At 50.6% G+C, this 27,578-nt stretch overlaps 11 protein-coding genes across 11 annotated transcripts; 4 read left to right on the top strand and 7 right to left on the bottom strand.

Moving 5' to 3' along the window:
- Positions 1–3,199: 3,199 nt before the first annotated feature.
- Positions 3,200–4,036, top strand: COCCADRAFT_34435 (uncharacterized protein; the record flags this gene model as incomplete). The annotated part of the gene is made up of 1 exon (XM_007711349.1): positions 3,200–4,036. One exon carries the CDS (start codon positions 3,200–3,202, stop codon positions 4,034–4,036), a length of 837 nt encoding a protein of 278 aa, XP_007709539.1.
- Positions 4,037–6,041: 2,005 nt separating this feature from the next.
- On the bottom strand, positions 6,042–9,919 carry COCCADRAFT_88897 (uncharacterized protein; the record flags this gene model as incomplete). The annotated part of the gene is made up of 3 exons (XM_007711379.1): positions 6,042–7,831; positions 7,884–8,288; positions 8,398–9,919. 3 exons carry the CDS (start codon positions 9,917–9,919, stop codon positions 6,042–6,044), a joined length of 3,717 nt encoding a protein of 1,238 aa, XP_007709569.1.
- Positions 9,920–11,509: 1,590 nt separating this feature from the next.
- On the bottom strand, positions 11,510–12,153 carry COCCADRAFT_88989 (uncharacterized protein; the record flags this gene model as incomplete). Its single annotated transcript, XM_007711380.1, has 2 exons — positions 11,510–11,867; positions 11,921–12,153. The coding sequence occupies 2 exons, from the start codon at positions 12,151–12,153 to the stop codon at positions 11,510–11,512; spliced, it is 591 nt and encodes a 196-aa protein (XP_007709570.1).
- Positions 12,154–13,452: 1,299 nt separating this feature from the next.
- Positions 13,453–14,274, top strand: COCCADRAFT_75719 (uncharacterized protein; the record flags this gene model as incomplete). The annotated part of the gene is made up of 1 exon (XM_007711381.1): positions 13,453–14,274. A coding segment is annotated over one exon (822 nt), but the record flags the coding sequence as incomplete, so codon positions are not given.
- A 596-nt stretch (positions 14,275–14,870) lies between these two features.
- COCCADRAFT_88878 (uncharacterized protein) lies at positions 14,871–15,020 on the bottom strand (the record flags this gene model as incomplete). The annotated part of the gene is made up of 1 exon (XM_007711382.1): positions 14,871–15,020. A coding segment is annotated over one exon (150 nt), but the record flags the coding sequence as incomplete, so codon positions are not given.
- A 985-nt stretch (positions 15,021–16,005) lies between these two features.
- Positions 16,006–17,498, bottom strand: COCCADRAFT_34438 (uncharacterized protein; the record flags this gene model as incomplete). The annotated part of the gene is made up of 3 exons (XM_007711350.1): positions 16,006–16,950; positions 16,999–17,130; positions 17,220–17,498. The coding sequence occupies 3 exons, from the start codon at positions 17,496–17,498 to the stop codon at positions 16,006–16,008; spliced, it is 1,356 nt and encodes a 451-aa protein (XP_007709540.1).
- A 651-nt stretch (positions 17,499–18,149) lies between these two features.
- On the bottom strand, positions 18,150–19,327 carry COCCADRAFT_2747 (uncharacterized protein; the record flags this gene model as incomplete). The annotated part of the gene is made up of 3 exons (XM_007711327.1): positions 18,150–18,390; positions 18,444–19,156; positions 19,211–19,327. The coding sequence occupies 3 exons, from the start codon at positions 19,325–19,327 to the stop codon at positions 18,150–18,152; spliced, it is 1,071 nt and encodes a 356-aa protein (XP_007709517.1).
- A 984-nt stretch (positions 19,328–20,311) lies between these two features.
- COCCADRAFT_2748 (uncharacterized protein) lies at positions 20,312–20,887 on the top strand (the record flags this gene model as incomplete). Its single annotated transcript, XM_007711328.1, has 2 exons — positions 20,312–20,664; positions 20,743–20,887. 2 exons carry the CDS (start codon positions 20,312–20,314, stop codon positions 20,885–20,887), a joined length of 498 nt encoding a protein of 165 aa, XP_007709518.1.
- A 290-nt stretch (positions 20,888–21,177) lies between these two features.
- Positions 21,178–21,971, bottom strand: COCCADRAFT_88868 (uncharacterized protein; the record flags this gene model as incomplete). Its single annotated transcript, XM_007711383.1, has 2 exons — positions 21,178–21,597; positions 21,660–21,971. 2 exons carry the CDS (start codon positions 21,969–21,971, stop codon positions 21,178–21,180), a joined length of 732 nt encoding a protein of 243 aa, XP_007709573.1.
- A 281-nt stretch (positions 21,972–22,252) lies between these two features.
- Positions 22,253–23,905, top strand: COCCADRAFT_88933 (uncharacterized protein; the record flags this gene model as incomplete). Its single annotated transcript, XM_007711384.1, has 4 exons — positions 22,253–22,318; positions 22,390–22,675; positions 22,804–23,176; positions 23,227–23,905. The coding sequence occupies 4 exons, from the start codon at positions 22,253–22,255 to the stop codon at positions 23,903–23,905; spliced, it is 1,404 nt and encodes a 467-aa protein (XP_007709574.1).
- A 538-nt stretch (positions 23,906–24,443) lies between these two features.
- COCCADRAFT_2751 (uncharacterized protein) lies at positions 24,444–27,467 on the bottom strand (the record flags this gene model as incomplete). The annotated part of the gene is made up of 9 exons (XM_007711329.1): positions 24,444–25,467; positions 25,522–26,689; positions 26,745–26,790; positions 26,840–26,970; positions 27,027–27,140; positions 27,191–27,235; positions 27,286–27,291; positions 27,347–27,380; positions 27,450–27,467. 9 exons carry the CDS (start codon positions 27,465–27,467, stop codon positions 24,444–24,446), a joined length of 2,586 nt encoding a protein of 861 aa, XP_007709519.1.
- Positions 27,468–27,578: the final 111 nt, after the last annotated feature.

Here is a 27,578-nt window from a genome sequence, read left to right on the forward strand (position 1 = left end):
CTTGCAGGAAGTCTGGCTCGCGCCACCAAAACCATGTATGCAAGCACTTGATTCCTACAGCCTCGTCATGGTTCATCTCTCAGATTTCGAATCAAAAAAATCTTTGAGTGTGACATGCTGGATTTACAATTCATCTCTTATCTCATGCCAGTGTCCTCTACCTGAGACTGGTGGCCTTGAACCAATGTCTTTACCTTGAAAGTTTATTGTTCGACTATACCGCTATTGGAAGGCATTCGTCTTGATCTACTTTGAAAATTGCTTTTGTAGTCGAGCGGCATAATTACGCCCGAATATTCATGGTATGGTCGCGTGCTTGAGGTGCATTAAGCATCTGGAGACTAAAAGTTGATATCGGGGGTCACCAGAATGAGGAAGAGAGACACGTCAGCAATCTGGCGGGTAGAGCGTTACGACGGGCGGACGGGCGGAATGATTGTTTGGTACTTGTTGGGAGCGGATTCGGCGGCTATTGTCTGTTGTGCTTCATCTGTGGCACCCCACTACGACGAGCTAAGCATGATATGTCCAACCCACACAAAATCCTGTAGCTGATCTTTCTGGTAGGAAAATGAGCAGGTGACAAGCTCATCTCGTATTAATATGACCGGTAGGCATACGCTGAAGAAAGAGCCATATCGCTGTGAGTAGGTCTGTAGGACGCTTTCAGACAATTTGATTACTCACGAGTTGATCACAATCTGTTCAAGTTGACGTCAGTCTGTTCTGCGTAACCTGTCAATCACATGTGAAGGGACGGCAGGATACTCAATAGCGGATAAAGTTTTTGAATGACATCTGCACAAGACAGAACAAGAACACTACCCCTGAACGTCAGAAAGCCGTGAGTTCCCGTCAACGCCACAACGTGGAGAAGGAACCTTGATTCTTTCTATTCCAGAACTTGCTTCTCATACGAGTAATGTTGGTTGCCTGAGCCACGATGAGCCACAAGATATACGCAACGATAGGCTCGTGCTTCCCTTAGCTTGTTTCAGGCGGTTGACATCAGTTCTCGATTCTGTCATGTTCCAGAGGATATGCTTCTAGATGTGCACAAGTATTCAACAATGTGTTCGCTCAGGAGTGGAGTTTAGTTCTGGTTGCCATAGGAGGGTCGTGGTTGTGTTTTCTCCATACTTTATCGACGATACAAAAGGCAGCCTTGCGACCTCCTGGGTGTACTCCAAAGATCTGATGTTCTCCATGTTGGCTTTACTGGGATGAATCAAGAGGTCGAGTTACTCGATAATAGTGTCGAAATTACACCGGTGTTCGAGGCTATCGCAATGTGTCGCTTGAGCGACCGTGGAAGGCGTTTTGACAGAAGGAAGCCACTAGCTTGGTCTATACTGTACTATAGTGTCGTTGTGTAGGTCTCAGCATAGCTTTGCTTCTTGAACCAGCGCCGTGAAAGACGTTGTGCTTCCGCTGTAATATTAGAATACGCTGCTTAATCTTTATTTGGATTGAGCCATAGATAGCATTGCCGTGCCCCGGATACTCGACTCAAAGATCACCTCTCTTCGGGCAAAGTTCCACTTGCCTAGAGCTGAATGGTGTTAGCACTAGCGGACGTAGAGCCCCTGACAACCAGCAACTCGTAACCTAGAGGGATACCATTGTGCTCAAGAATTATGCCATGCACAAATACGGTTTCATAGGACTAGACGACTCAGGTGTTAGAATCTTCGTGTAAGAACAAGCCGAAAGAAGATTTGCAAGGGAAAGATATAGGAAGGCGGTCGTGTGTGAACTTGGCACAGGCGGCTGCTCAAAGGTAGTCGAATCGTGAAGAGTATGACTAGTAACAGTCACGTGACCATTGAACGTGCCTGGCTGCACATAGTACACATGTACTTAAGCACTCTGTAGCATCGAAACTCCCTCGATTATCCTGGCAGAAACGAATTAAACTATGCAATAACATAGCTTATTGAAAAGTCCGCCTGCAACAGCCGAACATGGATAGTACGCCCGTAAACGAGTCGCGTCGCAGAGATGCTTCCGAAGGCATCACCGCATCGGTCGCGCGCTTCGCAACGCCACTCTCCTCTCCTTGAAGCTATCGTGGCAGTCCCTTTTCTACTCTGGCCGCCAAGCGCAAGAACTGTGCACTTTGATCATTTACGATTCTATCAACCTTCTATTGCGCCTATAGTCTTGGATGGTCTCGGGTTGGTGTGTGCGGGAAATTAAATGCGGGAATTGAGATGAGGCTGGGTGGCGGAAAGTATGGGGTCTGCTGCAATATTGCGACAACAACTGGGGCTTAAATCGTCTTCTGCGATGGACTGCCTTGTTATTATACGTTCTGGACCGGTATTATAACAAGGATTGTGGACATGGACACACCGACAGGAGCCTGACAACTGCCGTATGAACAGTATCTCGTCGCATACCACCTTGCTATCGTCCCATGACTCTGTGTGGACGGCCGATCAAGCCTGGCGCAGCCCCTTTTCGAGTTTCGCGGTGCGGGTGAATGATTCGCTTTGGGCAGTGGCTGAGGGTGCCAAGTGGGTTCATCTCGGAAATGCCTCGAACAGCAACTGAATTGAATGCTGGAAGTCGACCCTTATGCATTGTGAGCAGCTCTCGCCCAACAGCCTTGGTTAGCTAACGAAGCAGCGCGTCTGTGTCTGTCGAGTAAGACGTGCCGAAACTGCTGTATCTATGGTTCACGCCGGAAATTTCTACAGCAAGTGCAGCCAGAGAAAGACCTCGATCGGCAAAATCCCTGCGTTAATTGAATCTGCTTTGTGGCTGATCCAATGGGAGGTGATTGAACGGTCGTAAGTTCAATACCAAGGGCCCTGACGATCTTACATGGTTCAGGTCCGATTGGGCCGTCCCGTGCCCTACTTGGGCAAAATGCGCCTGGGATGGGGTGTTGTTCCGTGCTTGTCCTCCGAACTAGCCACGCGTTTGGCACCGTCTAAACAAGCTCACGCTATGGCGACAAGTGGTTCCGTCGTGGGTCATGTTGATAGTGGGCCTAGCCACCACGTATTTACTCATGCACCCCCCAGGGCCGAAACTCTTTCTTTACCGTGCCGTTAGCACCTCGTTGCCTACCCACGTTCATTCGCTGAATAACTTCACTCTTTTAGGTGTTCAGCACACATTCATTCGGTCGTTATTGTAGAATCTGCATCTATCCGTTCATCCATACACCAGTCGAGTCAATCAATCCATAATGCAGCTTACTACCTTCCTTTCGACGGCTTCAGCCATTATCGCAACCGCCTCCGCGAGGAGCGCCGTATCGCTGAACAAGGAATGCAATCTCGATCAACCCTATGCCCGAATTATCAACCGCTGCGATTACGATGTCTACCTCTGGTCTGTCTTCAAGGGCGATGGCTGCCCAGACGATGAGGCAGTTGTCCTCAAAACCGGTGAAACTTATGCCGAGAACTACCTCAAATCAGCTTCGACTGGCGTTGGTGTTTCCATCAAGATTTCCAAGTCGATGCAGTGCAAGGGAACCGACATTACGCAATTAGAGTACTTCATCGACGAGTCCGATTCCTTCGGTGGAAACTACCTCGACGTTTCTTACGTAGACTGTGGAGGCATGGATTGCCCAGCCAGAAAAGATGGATACTACCTCGTCGCTGGTGACCAAGTTGGCAAACAAAAGGCAGGCGCGGACAACACCTGGTGCCCTATTCTCGCCTGTGACGACGCGGCTACTTGCGACACAATGTCCTACGTTCTTCCCGATGACAAGCAGACCAAGACATGCACAACCAACGGAAACACGGACTTCTACCTGTGTGGTAGCCAAGCGCCCGGCAAGGACTCCGATTCCAAGCCCAAGCCCCAGCCATCATCCTCGAAGCAACCCGAGTCTTCTGCGACGCCTTCGTCTACTTCCAGCGCTGAGAGCTCCACCGTTACTCCGTCGCCCACACCTACGCCTTCGCCGTCCGGACCCGGTCTCGTCAAGACCGAAATCGTCTACGTCACCGCATATGTCAATGCTAAGAGGCACGAGCACGGCCGTCGTCACCAAGTTTTCCACGCATAAATCCAAATGCTCTAGTACCTTTTTCCACACCAGGATCCTTAGTAGCTAATTCAACGACATTCTAAAACGTCTATAATTCAGGATACCTGTTTCGCCACATGCGCAGGAAAGACAAATAGGACAGGAGACAAAGGTTAATTCAACATCCGTAATGAAAGAGGCAGACAGCGTCGCAGGTCAATATATTTTTCACTATGTAATTTCTTTATCGAAGCGTCCCCCGTCATTGCTTGGGATCGTTTGGTTTGGTTGAATACATCATCCACGCTCTTGAGGCTGTAGTTCCAAGGGGTGCGCCACCTGGAGATTCTGTGTCTCAGCAGCTACGTTCTCTAACACACTTTTAATTTCAATTCTCATGAAGTAATGACCACTATATTTATCTTGGGGTTTTGGCCTCTATTCATCTCCGGTTAGTGGGATATATCTGTTTCATCAATTCGCTCCCGCCAGGGATGTTAAATTATTCTCTCATTGTCGACGAGCATCTTGCTTGGAAGACCCTTCAGTCTAGTGTATTTCCTATGTATCTACAGAGCACATTCTCTTATTACTATAATACTATTCAATGTATCATATGTATGGCAATAGACTCAACCTGCGTAGCGCCATTTGCCTCATCGTATTTCCGTCATCAGAAGGCGCAGCCGGTAATGTGCGGACGCCTGGACTGCAATTGCGAAACACGTTGCGTGTACACCTCGTGAGGACTACGAAAATCAATCAATCGTGAATCTTGAGGTCGGATTGTGAAACAAGCTCAATGCCTGACTGCCTGAAGTAACTGCCCCTGTTACATATGCTCATCGTACTCCGTCTCTCAACATGCTGAACGGTTGTACATACATACTCACTGCACTAACGGTTGAGCATGCGGAACGGTCCAGCTCACGTAAACTGATCATCGCGACCATGGTGCTTGTTTGCAGTGGATCTGCTTGTGATCATCAATGATCAGCGAACATGCTCGGTGAGCAGTGATTCTGTAATCAATGGCCTTTAAAGTTCAAAGACTGTGCACAAATGCACAAATACTTTTCCGGCAACTGCCAACCCGTCAGCGCCGGCCATGGATGGACCGCGACTTGGCTACGCTAGCAACATACAGGCCATGCGAGCACGTTTGTTTGTACAATGGTTGAGAGCCCCACTTGTACCTTACAGTTGCAAGTTCACGTGTGATTGTCATGGTCTGGAAACTTGTGCGTTCTGGTTTGCGTTCCACGAGTGTCTAATTTGGTGTAGGTTCCGATAGGCAATTTTGCCAATATGAGCTATAAACCCCAGGCGCTTTGAATGATGTGGTAGAGGCTGGGTGTTGCAGAGCCATTTTCAAGTTATGTACATGTTCAGCCGGCCGTGAGATTGCGTACCGAAGTTTATTGGTAATCATCCCGCTCCATGGTTATTCAATTGTCGAACCGCACATCGTAGCATTGTACCTGCTTCGTGTATGCATGGAAGTCGGGTGGCGTATTGCCTCATCGTGCAGTAGTTCAATATTCCAAAGTTCTATAAATCGCAGTTGTGGAGTCAATAGTTATGCCCCACAACTGTCGTCATAGACCCAGTCTCCACTTCCCTTGCTCACACGGTTTACCTGATATGTGCATATTTTACAATACCGTTGAGTGCTTGTCAAGTCCTGTATATATGCCAATGCCTAGGCTCACCATCGTCTTGGAACCTGATTGACCTCGGCGTATCTAGGCTAATAGTGATCGCCAAACTTTGGAGATCATCCTAGAAAGATTGAGGTTGGGCCCTATAGTCTAAGTAATATCGTAGAATGAAATTTTAATCTTCAGACCTTAATCTGTGCAACCATTTAAATTGCAATATTTCCACCTGGTACAAGGTTGATGCACATATAATTCAAAGTGCGCATATATGCTGCTGTTCTGGTGGGCGATACCTTCACTACGAACTTGCGAACACAGAAAAGTAGGCCATCTGAAGTAGTCTTCTGTAGCATTAAAAACAGTTTACATAAAAGACCCACTGCCTAAGTAGTTTGCTTCCTTCTCCATGGAAGCAGCGGTCTTCTAGACACCCCTTTTTCGGGGCTATCATTCCTTACTTTCGGCGCTTCTACCCATTCAACCGGAGCTCTTCCACCAACCACTTCAATACCCCAGCGAACTTCACCGTCCCTATCTCTGAACCAACCCAACATGGTTTTAACGTCTGCAGATTTCTTGACCCCATAGCCTCGATCTTGAAGTAGCTCCAGGAGGCTGTCACTACCTGCGACGAGCACCAGGACATCAGCGATGAGCTGGATATCGCGAATTAGAGTACTCGTATACTTCCGTTGTAGCCAGGTTATCACAATCGTAGTTCCGATGAGCCAAATGACTATTGCAACGGAGAGGTAAGTAGCCACTGAATTCATATGAAGAATTTGAATGCGGCTAGAAACTTCTCCTTCAGCTGTGCGGTTCGTATTTTGGTTGGCGTACTCGCGTTGCGGAAGAGCTGTACCGTTCCATGTGATAGGCGCGCCTAGTTCTTGCATACTGTTGTCGCCAATTTTCTGGTAAGCTAATCCGCCGGTCTCCAAAGATAGACCATTGGTAACGAAATGCTGGAAGAAGGTTTCGAAGGTTCGTCCAGCATATGTAACAAGCGTGTCGTAGTCTAACAGTGCACTGGGATCTCTATTGACGAGATTGTACATGCTGTAACTCATCAAGTCCATGTTCATACCGCTTTCCATATCGCGCATGACAAAGGCATTATCTTGGATGTACTCCCAGAGTGTGATTTTGTCGTTGGCAGCTTTGAACATCGACCCCATGAACAGAACTCCATAGCTCGTGGTCATGTTCACTGGTCCTTTGTATGTTTCATTTAAGTGCTGATTTGACGAGCTGCCGGTAAAATTGCGTTGTACGAATACCTCTGACCAGGCTTCCTGTGCCGGACGAACGGAATTCAGAATCTCAAACGAATGAACAGTGCCCGTATCCTTGTCTACTGTTACTCTGGCATCTGCTGCCTCGATGGTTGGCAAACAACGTGCGGCCTGCATAGCGGGTACTTCGTCAAAAACCAAAGCATCTTCACCACCTCCTCGTGGTTTTCCGACAATCCATTTCGTAACAAACGGTACCGGCCACTGGCGATCCTCATAAGGGAATCTCTTGACTTCGACCGGTGACCAATATCCAATCACGGCTGTGTCTGTGTCGTTGGTTGTTGTATTTGAACAGCATCGAATCATACTACCGGTTGCAAAAGTGGAAGTATTTGAGGGGCCATCATTAAAGATCGTTGGTGGAAGAACATAGCCATCCTTTGAACCTGGTATGTCTACTTCTTCCTGATATGACGATGGGAGGTTATCTGTCGTATTGAGCCATGTCGAAATGTTTGCTATTTCCGGTATTCTTTGACATTCGAGCTTGGCTCGAAGAGCTTGTGTCGTGATTGTCACATTGCTCGGATATGAAATGCCTTGTTTGGGATTTGGTTGGACCGGTGCTGATCCACTGGCTTTAGACATATCAATGGGGATGAAACTCCAGCCATCGTGTGTCCAGGTAGGCTTTGTTCCGTTGAGTGATAGCTGAATGGTAGCTCCAGGTAACCAATTCTTCGGTGGGTCTAAGAGAAGTTCGTTGAGTACTTTCCAAGGAAGTCTACCTGGGTTTGTTCCTGACCAAAGATCATCCGCGGCCCTGTGAGTAGTCGTGATTGGCAGCATTCTATCTTCTAGAGTTCGTTGAAATATGGTCGGATGAATGACGTTTGTAGATTGCCGCTCAAAGACTGCTGACATCGATACGGTGACTGTTGTACAATTATCAGCAAATGAAAAGAAGGTTCCTAGGAGATTTCGTACGGATCTGGCAAAGAACACTACCCAGAGCAACCATGAACAGTATCCAATGTCTATTTAGCGCGGCCTTGATGGCTGCCCCAGCCCAGGTCTTGGAGCGATATGTTAGACCTGCTCCGTTCCGGATCGGCGTAGGCCGCCGTGACATTGAAATGTACGGTTGTAGTATCCTGAAAGTTGAGTCTAGCTGGTCCCACCACAGTCCAATGACTACACTGATAACGGTTGGTGCGATCGAAATTGGGGCGAAAGTAGAAAAGCTTAGGCCAAGCTTCGAGATGTCGGCTTCGTATATAAAAGCTTGCTGCGAAAGGCGGGACCGTATAGAGAAGGCGTTGAGTATCATTACTGCTATCAGAACGCAGACGAGAAAGCAGAAGAGGGCAAAGAGCATGCTTAATCGCAAGACTAAAGGCTGCCAGTGCCGTCGCTTGTAAGAGGTTGCAACAGTGGCTTAACACGAAGTCAGTTTTTTCCTAGGCTCGATAGTTCATTTTGTTCAACTTACTCGTACTACTTGAGGCGTGGTTTTCAGTCGCGCGTATCTCTCCATCCTGTATGTAAAACATGTCCTGCTTCAAGACTTCCTGAAGCTCCTTACGAGATGCTTTGTGATTTTTCCTGAATATTGAAGCCTGCTCTGATTGACTTCGAATGAGCATTGCATGCCCAATAGCACTGCCAGGGTCTGTACTGAGGTTGAGCGGGCGAAAAGTAAGCCGGGAAACCCAAAACACAAGGGCCAACAGCAGAGAAGATACAAGGAACAGAACGGCCAAGGCTATGCCAATCTCCCTAAGTACCATGACTCTCTCTTCTATCAAGGTAGTTTCACCCCTGATAGTATTGGTTTCCACTGCAGCCGGATCGCGGAGGGCCTCGCGAAGACATTCGGTAAAGAACCGGCCTTTGACCCTCGCAACCTGGGCACCGAAGTCTTTGTCTTCAAACATCCGAGTGATGTTGAAAGAATAAATGGCACCGAGTAATGGGCCAACTCCAGTGAAAACTGGCGCAGACCTAACTATTTTTGGATCAGCGTATGGGCCCTGGACGTCATCCAGGCCGCGGGTCGCATCAGTTTGCATGCTATCCCTGTTGAAGTAATCGGCCCAAGAATCTTGTAAAATTGTTCGTTCGAATTTGGATATGTCCAAGAGTTCCTTTGGTATCAACGTGCGGTTGGCCGAGTCGACATGCGTGGAGGTAATGTTTGGTGGCCTCCCTGTTGTCATCAATGCGGAGACGTTACGGCTTTCCTGGAAATAATGAGATTGACAAAGTAGCGCCTTCATGCGAAATTCAGGCGATCGTTCAAAGGTCCGGTTATGCTCGATACCGGGACCCCAGCTGGTATTGAATTGTACGTCTTTCGCCCAAGGTGTGCTTAGTATAACAATATCGCGATTCGCGCACTCATCGGATGCACTATGCCTGGCATACGGACTTGTCTTTGAGACTTCGGCAGGGAATGGCTTCCTACCAAGAAGCAGTAATGTCTTGCTTTGCACAAACAAGGTAGAGGTATTCGACCATGTTAAGCCCCCAGCACTGATTTGGCCAGCAGTAGGATGGAAAGACATGTTGTACGTGCATGCATCATTCGACTTTAGAACAAAATGAACCATGGGTTCAATGCCTTTGTAAGGACCATGTTGCATCCGGTCGTATGCACTGTATGGTGTGGGTTCCAGAGTATCACTCTCCAAAGCCATGTCCTGGCAGTTTAGATTCGTATGAAGTGCTATTGTTTCGGCTGTCCAAGAATCGTATTTGGATACCAGCTCGGGTCCAAGCTGGCCACTCTCAATGGAAGGCCAGAACGGTAATGTGAGTGATTTGTCCGAGATCCAGGCCGAAGTGGAAACATTTCTCATAAGAGCAGCCATCGTCCTGAAATATGTCTCTCTGTTGGCAACGATGGGTAGTTGTGCGTTAGCCCTCGGTACAATCCTGCTGAATTCTATTGGTTTCGAGATGACCACTTCTGCAGATGTAAGAAGAGCAGAAGATAAGGGAGAAATGGCGAAGAGAGCCATGATGTTGATGAATGTACAGCAGATCAGACACCAGCTGGTTTTACCAATCGACTTGCGTTTAAAGAGATCGGAAAAGATGGTCCACCATGCCCTCGGTGTCTGTAATACCGTTCCGAAGGCATTGACACCCCCGGGCGGTGCTTGAGCCAAGCGTGTAAAAGGTTCTGTCCGCTTCGCGTCTTCGAAAAGGATTACTGTTAGCTGAGTGTACAACACAGCCAGTAGGGTAGGTGTGAAACGCCAGCCAAATAGTATGGCAGAAGAGCCATCATCAGTAGCAAGACCATAATGGTTTTGCGAATACCAGACAAGCAGTGATACAGCGATTCCAAGACTCAAGCTGGCCGAAATGGGTACGACCAAGAAATACCACTTAAAGGTGAATGGAAGCCAATTGGTTTCTTGGACATCGATGTGTTGTACTTTGTGGTGTTAGAAAATTAACCAATATAAAACTATGGAGTAGCAAACCTGATTCTTGAGGTACATCATTAGGTGGAGGTGGGCTGAGAGGCCCTGCTTCAACTGGAGAGACGGGGCTTCCCAAAGATTGGTCCATGATTATAGTCTTCGCGGCACCTTCGCCCTGCGAAGAAACTCCTTAAGCAAAGAAAAACAGCTAAGAAAGAGACAGTACCGTAGTACCATGCTCGCAATATGGGAGCATGTGCATACTATTTGAGTTGTACGCTCCCGTCCCTAACTGTACCTGCGTCCTTTCCCCCCATAGTATACATTGCGGCACAGCAACTAATGCAACAAGAGCCCCACTACCAAGAGTCAAACTCAGTAAAAACGTACCCGAAGTTCTGGACGCGGTCATGTTTCATGGCCGCCGTGCAATAGCACGGCTGGCTAAGCGCCCGGCTGAAAGTTCAGACGACCGTGCAGCGGTTCGCGCCGACAAGCCAGCGGCAAAGGGTACGCCTACATGGCGATCGTGCAGCCTGATCGCAAGGCGCACTCAGGACAGCGAAGGCTTGGAGTTTATGAGTCCGCTGTGGACTACTGAAAGGAAGCTCGAATGCAGTCACGTTATCTTTGACCATGTTTTCGAGCCGCAGGCTGATGAGATTCGAGGATGCTCGAATCAGTCGGTTAGCCCAGTGTGATGGTCTCTTCCCAGCCTATTCAAGACTGCGACACGTACTCCGGTGTTGTTTCCCATGAGATTTCATTCCAGGTAGCTTTTTTTGTCTATCTGCGTGGGGTGGAGAATTGTGCTGGTTTATGACTTATGCTAGTCAAGATGTATTGGGTGTACATGAAGATGGACCCAGATTTTAGCCGCCCGGACTAAGTACCGAAAGGTACCTGGCATATACCCACATTTTAGCAAGGTCACTCTTATCCGCCTGCCTTTTTTGCATGTTAGCCTTATTATATCCTATCAGGGTATTGGAAAGCAAAAAAAGGGTGTCGCAAACTGGCGAGGTGCAGACAAGCGCGGCTAGCAACATTGAATCATCCCAAGGTATCGACATTGCATTAAGTATACGTACAACTTCGCCCCCTCTAGTCTATGCATGTGTTGACAAGTCCATTCACCACACGCTATACTTTGATACTAAAATTTTTTTGAGCCAGGTTCTACGGCAACTTTCCCCCAATCCATGTGCTGCTGTGTCCTTTCATAGAAGGCACGATAGCTACCGCAGTCGCGAAGTCTTCATCGTGACTAATACTGATCTCGCATAGCTGTCCCTCCAATTCATGCACGTCAAGGAGAAGGGAAGATTGCGCCTTGCCATCAAAACTGGCACCCGTAGAATCAGTTGAAAGCGCCCGTGTTTTATAGACCTCATCAAGAATTAAGCCTTGCGGACGTGACGATTGGTGTTCGTTACGATCCAGCGAAGTAACGGGGAGAATCATGATTTGTTGAAAGCCTCTGGCGTTTTTATCCAGATGGTCGCATGCTTTGCGACATGCTTCCTTTGCAGCAAATCTTTTGCTATGTGAGCTTCTGGTTATGATATTTTTGAAACTTTTTATACACACCGGCCTGCGAGGAATGTAGCAACTGCATCGGTTTTTGTGAGAATGTCGTCTGCGGATGCAAAACGCTGCCAAAAGTACTGTTGTTCATGGCTGGTAAGAACTCTCTTCAAGAATTGGTGCAGCGGGCGCAGCGGATCGCCATCGTTGCGCCTGGTAATAACGTTGCGTATCCTAGAGATACTGCAAATGTCTGTGCCCACTCTGAACGGGAACGGAAATGCTCGGGGTGGCATGAATGTGAGTGGTGTTATGTCGTATCCACGAGGGAAGCGTAGTGCCAAGGCTAATAGGGTACAACTTATGTGCAGGTAAACAAAAATTAGATTCCGCCAACAAAAACGAAGAACCAGGATATCAGTCAGACCAGCATGATGATATGACAAAAAAAAGACGACGTTGGCCAGATTCGAACTGACGCTCCCGAAGGAACAAGATTTCTAGTCTTGCGCGATAACCACTCCGCCACAACGCCTAGTGTTCGAAACGTACTGAATACTTCGATGACAAATTTCGGTACAAAATATAATATATACTGCTTGCGCACCAATGGATAAGTAGTGTGCTCATTGGCCCAGCCTCTCGATAAGATATTGACTAAGCAATATACAAGATATCCGGTTCTAGCCTAAGCAGTTGGTTTTTGCGGATAAAAGATTTGTAAAGTGAGAGTGAGAATTCTCTCAGAGAGGGTCTTATTACTATTCAGGCCACGTGACTATAGCTCGCCTCGCATCCTTCGTGCTTACTTACTGCTAGTTCTTAGTCGTAGTACCACACTCGGTTAGAAAGATCTGTGAGCCCCACGACTCGATATGTATATTTCATGGCATTCGTTCTCAGGTCTCTACTCGAAATTATTGCGATAAAGAACAAAAAAATGTCGCAGAATGAATTGTGCGCATGCAAAAGGCTGAACAACGCTTATGTACTGTAGATACGTACCGGTGAACTGTACGGCAGTGCACACGCTTACAGTCGCATCTCGGAATTCGAAAGCTAAGATAACCAAAGGAAGAGCTGTGCTTTGCCGATGCACTCGGAATCCGATGATCGGTTGTGTGCAGTCAGCTTCGTGTTGAGCCGACCATCATCCCGCTCAGACCGCACGCATGTACGTAAGTACCAGGGTTGGTGCTCAAGCAAGCTGCGAGTGTTGAAACAGTGCTGGCAGTCGTCCACGCCAATCCGCGTGCGACATCCAGGGCAAATGGCAAGTGACGCAACGCTACACCGTCATTTTGCGAGGCTTACAGGCAAGGGGCCCCAGGTTTGAGAGCGTAGGCTTGGGGTGTGGATGCGGGGCTGAATGCTCGGACTGCTTGGCTTTTTCTTCCGTAGAGTCCGGACTAGGGACAGAGGAATGGGGCCGCTACGGGTGTGGTACCTGCGATGGCGGCATGTCAGTGAGTGACGATCGATGCTGTGGCAACGGCTGTTGGCATGTCTCTCCTAAAGGCCCGTTTTCCCACTGTTTATTACTTGCTTTGGTTCTGTCGCATGTTGCTTCGGATTATGTACACTTCCCATCTCCAATGCAACCTCTTACTTCACCAAGCCTCCTAGGCGTTCGGATTCTCACACTAGATGCTACTGGACCTGAATACTCGCGCTGGCGACGCAGTGTCAGGTTTGCTCTGGAAACGAAAAATCGGTGGAAATACTGCAATGGCAGGCGTCCGATGCCGATGCCGATGCCAAAGGCAACACCAGCCATAGCCGAACCTAACGATATACAACCAAGTTTACTGGAAGAACGAAGAGAATGGATGCGACGAGACCGAGAGGTCAAATTTGACATATTCCAGTCACTAGCAGAAGAAGTGATGCAGGATGTATTTGGTGTCGGCCCTCCGCTTCCCCCCACACAGTACACTGCACTGCAAATGTTACAAGCACTGGACAATCGTTTTAGCGTCTTTGAGTTTGAAGGTTACCACCACGCGTTTTGTCATTTTTTGAACTTGCAGGTGGATCAGCACGAGAGCCTCGACGACTTCAACAAGGAGTTCTTAACGGTGCTGGAAGACCTGCATGACTATGGCCACCCGATGTCCAATGTCCAAGCATGCAGCGCATACTTTTCCAAGCTGCAATGCACACAGAACCCATGGGTAGCAAAGAAAGTTGCAGAATGGGATATCCAACCTTTCGAGCCTCAGCTGTGCGATCTTATGCAGGCAGCAGTACTCTGGCCGTGCACCAAGTCTCTTGCATGCAACTCGTGGCGGGACTGCTTTGCGAAGCCATCACCAGAAGAGCATATCGATGATGGTGCTGCACCTGGACCTACATATAGCGACCTTGCACCTGAACTTTCGGACACATCCACCCTGTCATCCAAAGCTTCACATTCGAGAGAAATGTCCGAGAAGATTTCCGAGCGGCAAATTAGAACAGCGATTCATTTGAGCAATAAGCAATTCGATCCAAAAGCACTATGTGAAGCGCTTGAGAGGATTCCAGCTATAGTCGGTTCAGAAAGGCCAAGTCTGGACGAAGGCATAAGAACAGACCCGGCAACGCCTGAATGGCTAAGCGCAAGAGAGAGTATCGATTCACAGCCACCGATGCAGAAGAATGCAGCATCAGAATCGACCGACATCCCAATACTTTTACTACCACCAGCCGTGCTCCACAAACCAGACAGCAACCCACACATGCGATCTCTATCCACCCCCATCCCCGAGATAGCGCTCAACAGCCCCACGATCCCAGAAAAGAGTCCTCGACGAAGAACAACCGACTTCTCATTCAAACAAGCCATAGTCTCCATCCAAGCAAGCCACAAACCCCCCTCACTGTCCGAGCACCCCGCATTCCGAAACAGAACATGGTCCCCCCCAGAAGCCATAACCGCAGACCTCCACCCAGCCCTGCGCCCAATGACGCCACTGCTCAAGCCGCAAAAGCCCAAGCCCAAGCAAAAAGAACGCTCCTGCTCGCCCCTCGACCTCTCAAGATCCAAGCCCCCGCCTCCGCAACGCAACCACCGTCGCCGCGCCCGTAGCGTAGGAAACTTTTCCACCAAAGACACCACTTCGTCTTTCCTCTCCCCGCCCTCTAGCACAAACACCAGCGGAAGCAGCAGCACAAGCACCATACTCACGCTCCCCCTCCAAGGCTCCACCCTTCTTTCCATCCCAGACACCACCACTACTCCCTTACCCCCTTACAACCCCACTCCACCCTTACCTCCCCCCTCCCCATCTCCATCATCCCAAAAACCCCTCCCCTTCTTCCCCCTCCCCTTCATCCACACCCACACCCGCTCCCCCTCCGCACCCCCCCTCCCAACCCACCGCCCCATCCAACCCCCCGTCTCTAAATTCTCGCTCTCAGCTACACAGGATGCCGTGCACAAAGATAACAAACATGCGAGTGGCCATAGGCGGTTTAGAAGTACGGGGGATTGCGATAACAAGGCTAAGGCTAGGGCGGGGTGTAGGAGCGCGAGAGAGGCGAGAGATGAGAAGAAGAAGGAAAAGGAGAAGAAGAGGGAAAAGAGTTGGAGTTTGGGGGTTGGTAGGATGGGTAAGTTGGGGGGAGGAGGAGGAGGAAAGGGAGAGGAAGATGGGGATATGTAGTTTGGATGTTTCCCCCCTCTTTTTTTTCGATATTCGGGTTAGTTACTGTTTTGGAGCGTATCTGTTTGTTGTTGTTGGTGGGGGAGTCACTCGCTTGACTTTTTCTTATATACCCTTTTTGTTTTTGGAATTTCGGTAGTCTACCTAGATTGGTTAGGATGGATTTCCATTCCTGTCTTTTCTTAGCATGTTTCCTTATGAATTGAAACAAATTGAGTAATTCTAGTCTCAAGTTTCTCCTTCTCCAACTTCTCACCAGACACAATTTATATAACTACTCGAAAATCACACATCGCAAAGTGAAAATGGGCTCTTATCTCGTTCAGTTATGGAAGAAGATCAAAACTTTTGCTAAAATGACAATTGGTCTATATTCGCCATCTTATGCTATCGGAATGATGCAGGCGTCTTAGGTCCCCACATCAAGTGTCATTAGTCATGTCATGCATGTATTGCAATGACGACTTGTCTACCAGGTAATGTTGTACAAGCCCTCTACATCTACTGCGTCTCACGCACGACCTTGTCTACAGCCTTTGCAAAGTAGTCAATGTTGTGCGAGTTGAGACCAGCCATGGAGATACGGCCGTTCTTGGTCATGTAGACGTGCGAGTCCTCTCGGATCTTGAGCACTTGCTTCTCGGTCAAACCGGTAAAGCTGAACATGCCAATCTGGTCGGTAATGTGGTTCCAGGTGCCGGGTGTGGCCATTTGCTCGAGCTTGCTGCGGAGCTCCTTGCGCATCTCCTTTATGCGGCCAGACATTGTGCGGAGGTTCTCTTCCCACTCGGCAAAGAGGGTGGGGTCGTTGAGGACCGTCGAGGCGATGCGGGCGCCATATGCAGGAGGATTTGAAATCTCGGAGCGCTGGAGGATGGCAAGCTGCGAGGCAATGCGGGTGATGGTGGACTGGGCGTCGGACGAAGGCGAGGTGATGAAGTGGAAGCAGCCAGCACGCTCGCCGTACAGACCAAAGTTCTTTGCGTACGACTGAGCAACGCACATCTCAAAGCCCTGCTCGACAAAGTAGCGGATGGCCCAGCCATCGGTAGCAAGGTCGCCAGATGCGAAGCCCTGGTAGGCAGTGTCAAAGAAGGGAAAGTGCTTCTTGGACCTGATGACGTCGGCAATCTTCTTCCACTGATCTTGGGTAGGGTCAACGCCCGTAGGGTTGTGGGCACATGCGTGTAGCACGATGATGCTACCCTCGGGCGCGTCCTGGATGGCAGAAATCATGCCATCAAAGTCGAGGCCCTTTGTATCCTTTGAGAAGTAGGGGTATGTCTTGTATTGGATGCCGACATTGGAGAAGATTTGGAAGTGGTTGGCCCATGTGGGGTCGGAGAAGTAGACTGTGCGCTCTGTCTGGGGCTTGTAGAATTTTGCGAGGAAGAGGGCACCCAAGTGGACGGCTCCGGTACCGGAAATTGTCTGGAGGCTGGTGACCTGTGTGGAGTGAGCTCAGGCCATGGAAAAGTGGCGTGAGAAGCTTACCCGCTTGTCCTTGATGGCGGGGTTGTCACCACCGAGAACCAGCTTCTGTGATGCTGTTGTGAACTCGGGTAAGCCGGCAATGGGCAGGTATTCGTGGTTAAGGTTGGGGTCGGTACGGAGGCGCTCTTCGGCCTGGTAGGATGGTGTGAGTAATAGTAAAAAAGAAAGTTAATAGTAGCATGTGGGGGGTGTGAACGACCTCGCACTCGACGTGGACTCACCATCTTGACGACGGGCAGGATCCAAGGCTTTGCATTGTCATCTCTGTAGGCGCCAATGCCCAGGTCAACCTTGTTGGGGTGCTCGTCACGACGGAAGGCGGCCATCAGACCAAACAAGGGATCTTCAGGCGCCTGGGGGACGACATTGGCGTCGAAAGCGGTGGCAGCCATGGGGTCAATGTGCGAGGAGATTTGGGAGAGGCGGGTTTGAGGGGTGGTGATGGTGTTGGAGGGAGAGGTTGAGGAGGGAGCTGGGGATGAAGTAGATGAGGCTGGCATGGCTGTGACGTCTGAGTGCCAACCAAGAGCACCACGTCTCGCACCGGTTACGTTTCACCGCCCGAGTAAAGGGAAACTGGACGCCGCGTCTACCCACGCTAGCCCCCGCGGATTCTATTTGGGGGGAGGGGAGTGACCGGCCGGTGAGGAGATGCGGAGGGCGGAGAGTGGAGCACGGGGGTGCCGGCGCGACGAGATGCAGATGCAGATGCAGATGCAGAAGCGTGAACGAAGAACGCCAGGCAATGCAGGGCCTGACTGCACCCAGCAGGCCGCTATATATGTACCACGACACAGCTGTGTTTCTTGCTCGGTTCATCTGATGCAGGGTCGTGTGAGCAAGCCGAGGCACATGTCGAGCACCATGGCAGCCGAGTACCCGCCCAGGCCTTCCTTCTCACATGCACATGCGCTGCCTCTGCTCCTGGATTACGTCGTGACAAGCTCCCGTCCAGGTTTGCGGGCAGTCTAGGAATGAACCGCTGTGGGGGAGGGGGGGACCCCACAGGGCTGGCATTGCTTGCTTCTTGTAGCAATCTGGTCCACTCAGCATGCGCCCGATTCTAATGCGCCGAGCCTGGCATTATCTTCGCCATCTTGGGTATCTACTACTTCATACAACTACTACCTCATACTGCTCCTATTATCCTCTTACACAAACAAGTCCCACAGCACCAGCGTCGCGCAAAAGACACTCGTCGCCCAAAACACTTTTTGCGCCGTGCTGCCCCGCTCCGTCGCCCGCTTTAGCTCCTTGTTGCCGCTCCCCACGTTTTCCTGTGTGTTGAGCGAGTCCTCGACCAGCTGGTCAATGTGCGCTGCTTGTATGCTGAGATTGCTGGCCAGCGTCGACTGTAGCTCAGAGATCTCGGTGAGTGATTTTTCCGTTGCGCTGCGTGGGCGTTAGCAGATGCATAGTCACGCGCATACACCACCGCCACATACCGGATCTTGTCAAGCTGGTCCTCGTACTGCTTAAGCATGTCCTGGTTCTCTTGCGCAAACAGCTGAAGCTGCTCAGGATCCAGCTGATTCTCAATCACCGTGCTCTTTTCGTCCGGGTTGTACGATGCCGTCCCTCGGTAGTCTGCCTCAGCACCTTGCCCACCTTTGGCCTCGCTGTAGTCGGCCATAACCGGAGCTGTCATCCTTGTCTTGTGTAATACGCTCTTGCTTTTCTCCACCTCTCGCGTGAGCCGAATCTCCATCATGTTGCTCTGGAACTGCCCACACTCCTCGAGCTGCTTCTGCAGCGACCATATGATGCTCTCTCTATGCGCCTTGATCGTGTTTGCCTTGGCCTCTTCAATCTCCTCCTCTGGGCTCTTTGCTGTGATTGCCCCGCCTGCTGCCCATCGTCCCAGCGCACCCAGGCCCTGTTTCGCCCGCTTCCTCAGCGCGACTTGGCTTTGAGCTGCCTGTCGTGCCTGCTCTGCAACCCCCAGTGTCTTGATCGCATCGTTGAGTTGGCGTATGGACTGCTTCGCTTGCATGTCAATCTCATTGCGCTGCGCATCGCTCAGGTACTTTGAGTCCTTGTCGGCGGTCGACCAAGTACTGCTTCGTGCCAGCTGTTTTCGGCGGGGTGGATTCGCAGTAGATAGATAGCTCTGCCGTATCGATTTCAGGTCGGTGTGCAGCTTGGTTATGTGAGTTCGCTGTTGCAGTTAGCTACCATGACCCATCTTGCTGCGACGCGCAACGTGGCCTACAATGCGGTATGCCTCTTTGACAAAGTCGTCGAGTGCTTCAACTCGAAACTCGTAGGGCTTGATTGGCGGCGCATTGTGCTTTGCAAGCACCTGGTTGAAGGTGGGCGTGATGTCCATTGTGTCGAGGTGCAAGCAACTTGCTCGTATGAGATGACGATGCTCCCCGCGGGAATGTCATGCTGGTCTTTCGCTTCTCGGCCAATGACGCACAACCCCTTAGCACCGACAACATGGCCAGACTGCAGCCTGCCTTCTTCCCTTCTCAGCCCATCTTCAGACTAGATTCAACCCGCCTTGCCCTATCCTCGAGGCCATGTACAATATATGTAACGTCACATACACCAGCTCCCAACAATACTCCTCGCCCCTAGCCCCTTGTGTCTTTCCTCTTGCGTATCCCCGCATTCCCGCATTCCTAGAGGCACCACTAGTCCCGAGTCTTGTACCAAAAATACTACCCAGCGTGGCTTGCATCAGAAGATGTACTAGAAGGCTGAGCCTTGGATCGCCCCCAAATAACACGCCTAGTCTTCCGATTGGACCTCGACAGCCATCGTCTCACGACTAACTGCGATCGTCTCGCGAATAACCTGTCAGAAGGACTGGACGCCCTAGTTCCAGACACGGTCACAGTATACATTTTTGTCTTTGATGACACGGGTTTCGTGATTCCAACGCGAGTTGTAAAGCTCCTCGTCCTTCTATAGGGACAGCTGACATGTCATCTCACAGTGACCTCTGGCCTTTGACAATAGATCACTCGCCAGGTGAAACCTGAGCGTTGTACCAACCACCGCCAACATATCAGCTTATTATTAGGCTGCCCAATGGATGCTCGTATGCAAGATCGTATTCCCTATTGCCCCAAGGCTGGGCACGCCGTTGGCGTAATCAGAATTGTCTGTTGACGTTACTCTGGACACCAGGGTGATAGCCACAAAAGAATGTCACATACAGCTCGCTCCTAACTATTTGTACACTGCTGCCCTCGCACGCTCTAACTTTTCTTCACTCAACTCACTCCATCCACTCGCAATCCTAACAGTATACTCCCCACTACACCAAAGCTCATTCAAACCACCTTCCCGAAGACAAGACACGATGAAGTCCAGCAACATGCTCCTTGCCTTCTTTGCTTCTGTCGCCGTGGCTTCGCCTGCCGCCCTCAACATGCGGGCTGACGAGGCTTGTACGCCCACATCTTACACCATTTCCGAATACTCACTCGTAACCTCACCCACCTCGGGCAGCGTCCACTTCACCTTCCAGTCGGCCTTTGCCTCTGGTGCCACCATTGTCGACTCGGTCCAGAATGGCCCCCTATGCAGCGCTTCTGATTCCTCTGTCCCCAATAGCAACGAGTGCCAGGTGCCCAGCCGTCGTCTGCTCTTTGATCTCCGTGGACCCCAGGAGCAGGCCTACTACCAGATTACGCACACTTGGTCTTGCAACGGGTAGGTTTAGTACTTGCGTTGTGTTGGACATGATCATTACGTCATCTCTTATCTGAACTCAGCTAACGGATATGACAGAAGCACCTGGCTCTCTGGTACCCCCGTCAGGGTCGATCCGCTCACCTGCCATACCGAAGGTGACGAGCGCACCTGCATTGGCGGTCCTCTGACCATTGCGCCTCAGAATGTGCGCAAGATCTGCAGCACCCCTACATGCCCCTAGTCTCATTTCATACACTATATGAGGGCTGTTTAAAGGCTCACATGAACTAGAGATGTGTATGTTCATGGGGGTATGAATTCTGGCCCTGAAACAGGCACAGAGTGGTCAATAGTCGAAAGAGCTGATATACCAAAGGCTCAGTAATCCGTAATAGAGAGAGAGAGATGTAGGCCAGAAAAGCGTTGTTACCTAGACATTCAGCAAATCCAATCGTAATCAATCTTTCTCCTGCTAAAACAGCATGACTTGCAGTGCAAGAAACCCTCGCTCGTCTGACCGACACACCATTTTCACCACCACCTCGCCCCAAATATCTTAGGCGCAACCCTATCCCTCTTCTTATCCGCCATCAAATCAATCCTCTGATGCCCCTTGACATCCACCGCCAACGTCTCATACTCAAACTCATCCTGACTCGGCCTCTTGATCAAATGCACATGCACCACACCCTGCCCCCTCGGCCCCTCCACATAAAACTTGAACCGCAAGTGCTCCGTGCCCCACTTGTCCGTCTCCTGTGTACTACTGATCTGGCGATTGCGCGCCCACCGCGACCACGACGGTTCGCCGAACGCCGCGATTTCCGCGCCTGGACCTAGCAGTTTCTGGCAGCGGGCGTCGGCGCGGATGAGGTCTGTTGCGCGGTTGAAATAGGCGGTTTTGGAGGTGGGGCTGAAGACGTCGGAGAAGAGGAAGTAGCCTACGCCGCCCTACAATTGCGCGTTAGTCATGTGTGTCTAGGGAAGAGGGGTGCGAAGGGCGAAAGTCGTACTGTTGCTAAGATGCCGACGAGAACGACGACCAGGTTGACGCTTTGCTGGGTTGTGCGGACTATTTTTTCGCCTGGCGAGAGGTCGGACCAGCGCACTTGGCCCGTGTCGCCGGTCAGCGAGATGGATTTTCTTTGGGGCTGCGGCGACGGATTGCTTGTCGATGTGTGTGTTGCTTGTGCATTTGGTGTAGTGGAGAAGAAGGCTTTGCGCCTGAGTTGCGCCTGGCGACTTGATGCGGGCTGGATGCGTGGGAGGAGGAAAGTAGGTCGCAGTAGAGCAATTGCTTCGGCTGGTCTGTATACCGCAGCCATTGTGTGTGTGTGTGTATGTGTGTGGTGGTGAGGGGTCAATGCGATCGCTCAGCAATGCGGAGTCGGAGGCTCGTGTGACGGCGGAGGTGGGAATGCAGCCAAGGCCGAGGCTGCAGCTTGGTGGCGGCCCGTAAGTCGGTCCCTGGATACCAACTAACTTTTGGGCTATCTAAACCACCAATATACCCTATTCACACTCGCTATTCACTCTTTTCCCTAGTCTCATTCTGCGCGAATTATACTGCTTGGGTTGCATCGGGCGACATTGAGCGCCAGACAGGATGAGTTCCAACAAGAAGAGTAGCCTCACGGGCTATCTCCCGGATATCCTCATGGCAGCTGCTGCAGTACGTGTCTACCCCCGTTTGCTTACTCGCCCTTTTTTCGATGTTGAGAATTGAGCTGATGTCCAGGACAGCCATTAATAGCATACTTTGTCATCCGCAACCTGCTCACGCGCCTCGATCCCGAAGCCCAACAAAAAGAAGAAGCCCGCGCAAAGGCCACGGCCGCAACTCGCAAACTTGATGCTATTCTCACAAGTAAACGGCGGAAAAGCTATAGCGAGTATGATAGCGAAGATGACGACGAGACGGACTCGCGGCATCGACGGCCACGGATACAAGACCTCAATCTCAACACGTACGAACAAACAATCGCTATGGAAGTCGTTGCGCCCGAGGAGATTCCTGTCAGCTTTGAGGGTAAGTCGTAACAAGTCCACAAGAAGGGTGCTCAGCTCTGGGTTACAGCTCGGAGCCGACTGGCGCACACACGTGCATGCTGTCAACAGCAGTGTTTGGAAAACGGCAACAGGACTGACAATAGACAGACATCGGAGGTCTCGACTCCATCATTGAAGAACTCAAGGAATCCGTCATCTACCCCCTCACCATGCCCCACCTATACGCCCACAGTTCCTCGCTCCTCAGTGCACCTTCAGGTGTCTTGCTCTACGGTCCTCCCGGCTGCGGAAAGACGATGCTGGCCAAAGCCCTCGCACACGAATCCGGCGCTTGCTTCATTAACCTGCACATTTCGACTCTGACTGAGAAGTGGTATGGCGACAGCAACAAGCTTGTGAATGCTGTCTTTAGTCTTGCGCGAAAGCTCCAGCCCAGTATTGTGTTCATCGATGAGATTGACGCGGTGCTTGGACAGCGAAGAAGCGGCGAACACGAAGCAAGCGGCATGGTTAAAGCAGAGTACGTTTCTCTCAGTCAGAAAAAAAAGTGGATTAAACTCACAATATCAGATTCATGACCCACTGGGACGGTCTCGCCTCGTCCACCTCCTCAGGCACCTCGGACCCCCAGCGCATCTGCATCCTCGGCGCCACAAACCGCATCCAAGACATTGATGAAGCCATTCTCCGCCGTATGCCCAAGAAGTTTCCCGTAGCCCTCCCCTCCGCCGCGCAACGCCACAACATCTTCTCCCTTATCCTGCGCGGCACAAAAATCGACACCGCAAACTTCGACCTCGACTACCTCGTCCGCGTCTCCGCCGGCATGTCCGGCTCCGACATCAAAGAAGCCTGCCGCGACGCCGCCATGGGCCCCGTCCGCGAGTACATCCGCCGCAAGAAGGCTGACGGCACCCTGCGCAGCAGCAAGGCTGTCAAAGCCGCAGACGTCCGCGGTCTCCGCACTGAAGACTTCTTCGGTCGCGGAAAGGGCCTCCGTGACCTGGACACGCTCGATCAGACCCGCGAAGAAATGAATGCCAACGTGAGGAGTAGAGTCCATACCACCGAGGAGGAATCAGAGGAGGAAGACGACGAGGACGATGCTACAACTGAAGTCACTACCACCACCGAAGAAGCAAGCGAGCGCGGTAGCGAGGCCGTCTTCCGCGATGACAAGTATCGACCCAGGCCTACACCGCCCGCCGCGGAAAACAGGCATGAAAGAGACCCCGTAGTTTCGAGGTAAAGAGAACCCTGAGATATTTTGCATCATTAGCATTAAACTGTACATTTCTCTCTCTCTCTCTTTCTCTCTTCTTTTTTCCCTCTCTCTCGACGTTTTTTTTTAAACTGTTATGCAATGAGCTTAACCCCTGTGGAATCTTTTCAACCGAATTACTACTACCACTCAAATCATGGTCATGAAACAAAGATGATGGTTGCGTTGGGTTGGGTTTTATGTACCCATGATGCATATGCATAAATATCAAACATACTCACACGTACGCATACGCATACGTACGTTATATATATATATATATCTATGTCAATGGGAAACATGTATCATTAGAAATAGAATGGAATGGCGTTTTTTGTTTCGACCCTTTTTGATATTGAATAATAAGAAAAAAAACTGAAAAACTTTCATGTCCATTTTGTTGAGGGCTTGAGAGTACGACGTACACACATTCTCTCTCCTTCCCACAAGACTACTCTTAGATTATATTCTCAAGTAGCAACCGCGCCAAACAGGCAGACGACATCATTCATCATAAACCATGACTCTACTTCTCCTCCTCTTCCTCTTCATCATCCTCATCCTCATCCTCCTCCTCTTCGTCCTCTTCTGCACCAGCTGCAATCTCCTCGTCCGCATCCTCAGCCTCTCCTTCCTCTTCTTGCACAAGCAGGTCCTCAACAGTACCTCCCTCCTTCTCTAGCCTCAGATACTCATCCCATTCAGGGAACATCTCAGCATCACCCTCGCCATCACCATGAGGCGGCGTACCAAGAAGCCTGGCCACCTTGGTCTTTTGCTCCTTTTCCAATGATGCCTTCCACTGCTTCACCAGCTCGGCAGTCGCGCTGGGCTTGTACGTTTGTGAAAAGAGCACAGCCTCAGCAAAGCGGCCCGTCTTGACAAGAAGATCAATGCAGGCCTGCACGTCACCAATCTGCCACAGCGCAGAGAATGCGACATTGTTGGCTGTCGCAGTCTCCGCAAGAGCAGCCAGCTCTCTTAGGCCAGTTGTGTCGCTGGTGGCGCTATACAGAAGTAGGAGCGAACCGAGATCTTTAGCCTTAACAAAGCATTCTTGCGCCAGCTGTACATCCCAGTTGCTGAGTGCAGCGTCGCCAACCGTCTTCCACTTGTGCTCCGTGTCTTGTTCCCGAGCAATCGAAACGGCTTGCTGAAGATCACCCAGAGACAAGGCGAGGTCAAAGCGGTGTTCAGGGTCAGTGGCAACCTTGAGTGCCATTTCCTTGTATCCCTGACCTTCCAAGAAACGCGCAATCTTGTTGTTCTGGTCCTTCGGCACCGAGGGCAGCGTCTCCTCGGCAGCCTCGAGATCACCACGGAGAATGAGCGTCTGGTACTCAACGACTGCCAGAGATAGGGCAAAAGAGACGACATTGACATCTTTGTCCGCAACGTAGATCCTCGAGTCACGAGGCAGGTATCCAAGGACATAGTGTGGTGAATCAAAGTGCGAGATGGTGTATGTTTGGTCGCCCACAAGGTAGTTAAGGCGGTTTGTGCTGTTTGTGTAGATGAAGCAGTCTCCTACCCATGTACCAGTGCGAACGCTTTGATTCTGTTAGTTCTTGCAATCATCTAGCGTGGTGTGACAGTCGACTTACCTCTCGTTGATGTCGCATACAACCTCGAAAGCAGACTCGGCACCGTCCTCGTCCACTTCGCCATTCTGTACTGCCTCGAGATAGTTCTCTCTTGAGTAGCGCAATACGTAGAAAGTGTCCTCCGTAGCCAAGGTAACGAGTTCACCACTCTCAGACCAGAAAACATTATTTGGCTCAACTTCGATCCTTCGGACCAGAGCTCCAGAATCCCAGTCAAACAGACCGATACCGCCCTGTCCCTTTACACCAAGGAGAACACCGCCACTTAGACCATCGGCAGAGAAACCAACGTTGAGAACACTTCGCTCCTTGAAGTTACGGAAGATCTTGACGCTGGTGGACGATTCTCGGATGGCATAGTCTTTGTCGTGCTCTTTCGACGCCCAGCAAAAGTCCATGGCAGAACCAAACGCCTGGTTACGAAGAGCGAGTGCAGTGTAGATAATATACTCGCCATCGCCGCAGACGGCCACAAAACGGCCGTTTGGCGAATGGAGCAGAGCCTGTGGATAAAGCTCGGTCGAGCCGAGATCCTTGCTAGGAAGCGTGAGCCGTTCACCGTCCTTGAGCTGATCACTGCCCTTGATGACGGATGTGAGAATATCATTATTCTTGGCCCAAAGCAGCTTTCCGCTACCGTCCATACTGACTGCCGGCTCCTCACGACCCATGGTAATGACGACGGCGCCATCGTCGAAACCAAGCGCAATGCCGTTCTTGCCCTTTTGGTATGACACACACCACGCGCGCTCAAGACCGTAGTTCAATGATTGTTCTAACCGGTAGGTTGAAGAATGCCAGATCTTGATCGTGCCGTCTTCTGATCCCGAAACAATAACGGGGAGCTCCGGGTGGTAGACCGCGAAACTAACGTTGGAAGTGTGGCCCTCGAGCGTTGCAATGAGTGCCTTTGTGGTGTAATCCCAGACCTTGACCGTTCGATCGTCCGAGGTAGTGAGTAGATATGGCTTGTCCGATTGAGGGTAGTAATCGATGAAGTTGACACCCTTAGTCTCGTGCGCCTCAAGTGTGAAATTGGGTGTTGAGCTGCCAAGGGACCATATCTTGACTGTCCTATCGAGACAGGCAGAAGCGAATGTGTTGGGGTCCTTGGGGTTAATGGCAATGCCCATAACGTAGTGCTGGTGACCAGCAAACTCTTGGACGCCTAGTACGTGTCAGCATCTGCTCTCTTCTCACTCATAGACGAGTTTTGTACATACACTTCCATGACTTGTCCCAATCCCAGAGCTTTATTGTCATATCATCCTATGCCCACATTAGCCTCCTCTATGTGTTTCCGTAGGGTATTACCCACACTGGCGGTCAGGACGAAAGGTTGTGTTGGATGAACGGCGATGGCGCGAATGTAGTCGGGGTGGGCCTCGAAAGATGTAACCTTTTCTGAGGTGTTGTAATTGTACACGCGCAATTGAAAGTCATCAGAACCTGAATTGGTGTTTGTCAATTCCTCTTCTTGTATCCATGGGAGGATCGTGTCCTACCTGCCACTATCCAGTTCTTTCTAGCGATGAAGCGACCGGCGCGGACGGGCACGTCGGTGAGCTCGAACGTCTTAACAATAGACTGCGTGATGTACGACCAGATGTGAACATGCCCTGTTACCGTCAGCGCTGATCCATGATCATAGACCTGAGGTTATGCGTACCGCTGTACAAGGTGGTGAGGATCCATGGCTCCGTTGGGTGGAAGTCTTTGGCGGTATTTAGTAAAGGTCGTTTGTTAAGAGAGTGCAATTCCTACCGATGCCTGTAGCGTGTCAGTTCAATCCACAAGAGCTCATGCGCATTTCAAGTCCGCTTACCCTTGACACGCTCTGAGCGCGCAAAAAGCTGCCTCTATAGCAATATCCAAGTCAACAATGGTATTCCACTATGAAATTATTCCAATTGCATTATGCGACGTACCTTTACGTCTAATCGCATCGTTGTAGCTCAGTTATGCTCGGGGTGGAGGGGTGGGTTATGGGAACGTGGCTTTTGTAGCCAGTCCGTACAAGCGCAGGTCGAGGGCAGAGGGAGCTCGAGGCGCTAGTG

The sequence above is a fragment of the Bipolaris zeicola genome (genome assembly GCF_000523435.1).
Source record: "Bipolaris zeicola 26-R-13 unplaced genomic scaffold scaffold_28, whole genome shotgun sequence".
NCBI classification, from domain to species: Eukaryota; Fungi; Ascomycota; class Dothideomycetes; order Pleosporales; family Pleosporaceae; genus Bipolaris; species Bipolaris zeicola.